The 4,379-nt window shown below is 34.6% G+C and overlaps 1 protein-coding gene across 1 annotated transcript in view; it reads left to right on the top strand.

Moving 5' to 3' along the window:
* Positions 1-4,373, top strand: part of ANOS1 (anosmin 1) — a 70,380-nt gene extending 66,007 nt beyond the window's left edge. The window contains exons 11-12 of the mRNA XM_017881442.1: positions 667-808; positions 2,042-4,373. Coding sequence (XP_017736931.1) covers positions 667-808; positions 2,042-2,100 — 201 coding nt within the window. The 3' untranslated portion in view covers positions 2,101-4,373. The remainder of the gene's footprint in view (positions 1-666; positions 809-2,041) is intronic.
* The last annotated feature ends 6 nt before the right edge of the window (positions 4,374-4,379 follow it).

Raw genomic sequence — 4,379 nt, forward strand, 5'->3', positions numbered from 1 at the left:
AAAAAAAAAAAAAAAATAGTGTGGGATTTTACCCTCCCTGAAAATGCCCTTAGAGTAGCCAACTACCGTTACAAAATCCAAAAGGGGGGCAGGGCAGGGCAGGGGAGGGAAAGAAACACAACTGAAATCTCAGAAGGAAAAGTTCCATGGAATTAGAGAGTAGTTATTCTATAAATGTACTAGGTTTTATTGAGTTTTGAGAAGAATGTGTTGGCATAAAAATAAACACATTCAGTTGTGGGCATTGACAGATATTGTGTTTTAAGAAAAACAGTTGGCTCATTCACTGAAATTTGGATTATCAAGAACTCATATCACAAGATGTGCAACTGAAGACTTGAAACCATGGGAAAGTCTTATGTTAAGAAATTAAAAAATAAATAAAATCCCAGGAGTGAGCCCTGAGAACTGGCACCTCAGCATACTTTAACTCTGCCAAGTGTCTTAGGCTGCCAAGAATTGAGTGAGGTGCTAAGAAACCATATGGCAGAGAACCCCCACAAATGAGAAATAGTCTATAAATTAAACTGTGCCTTTACCAAGCAGCCACACTTGCCTGTGTATGATATTCTCCAGTGGGGGAAATACTGGTCTGCGCTCTCTGTGCATTGCGGGTTGTCTCTGAAAGGTTGTCAGTGAGCATCCTCTTTTATATTGTCCCCTTAGGATCACTATGTCCTAACAGTGCCCAATCTGAGACCGTCTACTCTTTACCGACTGGAAGTGCAAGTGCTGACCCCAGGAGGGGAGGGGCCGGCCACCATCAAGACGTTCCGGACGCCGGAGCTCCCACCCTCTTCAGCACACAGTGAGTGGGGTGTCAGGTCTTGTGAACATAGAGAAAAATCTTGCTGGAAAATGAAAACAAATAAAAACACTATTACAGGTTTCTATGAGATAGGGAAATTGTCATCATCTGAAATTCTTTCTCCCGGTTTGTACCGACTTACTAGATTATACTCCGGAACCTGTAGTGTAAAATGCATAGTTGATGCTTAATTGCTCTTTTTCTCCCTCCCTTCCTCTTCCCCCCTTTTCTCCCTTTCTTTGCTCCTTCCTTGTTTCCTTTCTCCATCCCTCTCTCCTTCCCTCTCTTCTTTTCTCCTTTCCTCTATCCTTCCTTTATTTTTTTTCCTTCCTTGCATTTTTCCCTGTATAATGCATGCTTTTTTCCTTGTCTTTTAAACTGTAAATACATACGGGAAAAAAATCTGTAGTTTCATATCAAACTGAAATATTTTTAAATCAATATTTTCAAATATCACAATATAGGAAATATAGGAAATAATATTTTCCTGAGGAACTTATGTTCTTGTTACATAGATATTACTGTAATAAATGTCATGAATTTTCTTCATGATATGACCCAAGTCCACCTACTTCATTTATTGCTAAATCAAGTAAAATTTAAAAAGAAAATTGTCACCTAGATTTTCAAAACAGCCTCTTGCTGATTTTTAAATTATGTACTTCGTTTACTTTATTTTCAAGCTTAAATTTAAAAAAAAGTGTCTGATGACTAGTGTGTGGATAAAACATTGAGAATTAGTCATAGTTTTAACTCTGATTTTTTTAAATGATAGATTGGTATGCTTATAATTGATAACTTGGTATGTTTATAATTTGAAGAAAAAAACTATCACAATGGGAGAGCTTGATAGCCTCTAAAATTTTTGTCGGATAAATGCTTTTCTGATATTCCTTCATAGAAATTCCATTTAACAAAAGTATTTGATAATTTTTAAAACTTATTTGAGCAAATAAAAAAGGATTATGGTTTGATTGAATAAGTGTGAGCTTAAGGAAAGGAGCTTGTCTTTTTCTTATTATTTTATGGTTTAGCAAGGCATCAAAGAGGAAGAGAAAAACAGGAAAAGGAGAGAAAGAGCGTGGTTGTATATTCAGATTCAGAATAGGAAAGACATGGTCATAGGAAGGAACATTTGCCGGGGTCTCGTGCTTTTTCTACAAATAAAAGTAATTCTATCATTTATTTGATACATATAAATGGATGTGACTGACATATTTTGTCACTTTTTAGGATCTCATCTTAAGCATCGTCATCCACATCATTACAAGCCTTCTCCAGAAAGATACTAAACTGTTCAAAAAGATTTTTTGAAATTGGACAGATGTGTAAGCTTGTTGAACTTCGGCCACGAGACATGCACACTTCCAGAGGCAGTGGGAACTGCTCAGAGGCCCGTACTCTCCTATGTGACTTTAGTGCAGGAAGAACTTCTGTCAATCACGGATACATCTGGAGACAAGTGAGAAACAGTAGATTGGTGAAGACAGACACCAGTTCCCTACAAGCTTGGAGAAAATGAAGAATAGGCCTGTTTAATGCTAAATTTTGTTTTCACGTATGGTGTCGCTCATTTGTATTGAATTACAACAGAACTCAGTTTTCCCTGAATTTGGAGTACCAAACTCTGCCCCAAAAAGGAGAATAACAAATACACAATTCACACATAACACTAAGCATAAATCTAATCAATAAAATGTATTTTTGACAAAATTATTGATTCAATATGAAAAATCAACTAAGATTATACAGCTTTGTTGATTCGAATCTTTCCTAAGATCATTTTTATCCTAGGTGATTTTTAAATGAAAATGTGTAATCTAAAATATACCAACGAATTTAAATCTAAAAATGCTCCTACTTTAAGTACCTTATGCTGCTCTTTACGCAAAGGTAAATGAAAGTTCCTTCTATAAATTATGATTTACAAAAGACACCCAAGCCAGAGGAACTCAATGAAATAAGCTATTAACCAGATTTTACCTGGGAGAAATGAAAATTATTTCTTAGGGATGCCTTTTAATATTTGATCGTATTATGTGAGAGATTTTCCTGATATGTTATCTTATTTATATTTTCCCTTATTTTCCTCAATGTGGATAATAGCTTTTGGTGCACTTCTGTTTCACCATCTGAAAATTCACAAAACTTCTTGCTTCAAATGAAAAAATCCCAACTATTGAGCATGTTTAAATCTTTGCAGAGATTTGCCTTTTCTTAATCAAAGAAAGGTATTTGTATGCTAGAATATTCTTGGTAATGTTTAAAAAAGGCCTTTGATTGATAGAGAAGGACAGTTACTTGCACTTAATTCACCCATATGCTTTCAAATCTATTATATCTTACTTTTTGGAAAATTTTTTATGCTACAAATTAGTGCCTGGTAGCATGAACTTAAGTCAAAACGTGTCATCAATATAGAGTGTTGCAGTGTATATTGTAACAACCTAAAACGCAGAGATGTTTAATTTAATACTGTTTTTTTCCTTGAAGGAATACTCACATACATGGTTTGAAATGTGCATAGATATGCATGTCTATATAATTATAAATGCATGTGTATATATATGCAAATATATGTACATATACATATATATACACACAGACACAGGCATATACATGAATATACCTTGAGCATGAATCCCTGAAGAAACCGTTTTCATAGCTCACCAATAGTGAGTAAAGATACAGCTCTTTTAAAGGTCATAAGGATAATATATTTTCCCCATCAGTGCTGATTCTGAGAAAAGAGCAATTTATCAAAATTAAACACTGTAAAAGAAAGGTGTCCACATGTCTTTACCTACCTAAGTAAAACAGGAAGAAAATCAGTAACATTATCCTTAGGTTTTGACAGTGGTGCTTGCTTCTTGTTGTTTTACTGTTTCCTGAACTCATGCAGATGCCTGGCCATTCCTGGGAAGAGTGGATAACTCAGAAGTCATTGACTCCACGGGGCTTCACTGCAGTGTCTAAAGGCAGATGCAAATTAAAATGCAGAGAAAATACTTTTCTGATGTTGATGCATGTCTTTAGGAAACACATTTATAAACAAGGATACCTGATAATAGATACTGAAACCTGTTTCCTGTGTGTTAAACTATTTTAGAAGTGGATATTCCAGGAATGTTCTGCAGCTTTGTACAAGTAACATAAATTGGACACTTGATAATGAAAGTTCATGTTGGTTCTGAATGGTTTTCTGCAGCTCCTGTCACAGGTTGGGATGGATTTATCACATTGAGTTGTGAAATTACCTGGTTCTAAGAATTTTTGAATGGCGAAAATAGAAAACAGTCTTCATTTGAAAACATCCCTAAGCTTGAATAAATGGATACCATAGATAGCTTCTCTAAAACTATGTTTTATTCTGGTGTCATCACCAGCATCTGAATTTCAAGTTCTTAAAATTTCAAAAATTAAAATTTTTCATTATCGGCTATCCATTTATCTTTTACATGAACTTGTCATGAACAAATCCAAATGTTTATGCCAGCAAATTTTTGTACTGTTGCATAGTTAAAAATGCTGGAAGTCTATACATAGATACAAAATATTATTAAATTAGTAC

This window comes from Rhinopithecus bieti, unplaced genomic scaffold (genome assembly GCF_001698545.2).
Source record: "Rhinopithecus bieti isolate Rb0 unplaced genomic scaffold, ASM169854v2 scaffold_13316, whole genome shotgun sequence".
Lineage (NCBI taxonomy): Eukaryota > Metazoa > Chordata > Mammalia > Primates > Cercopithecidae > Rhinopithecus > Rhinopithecus bieti.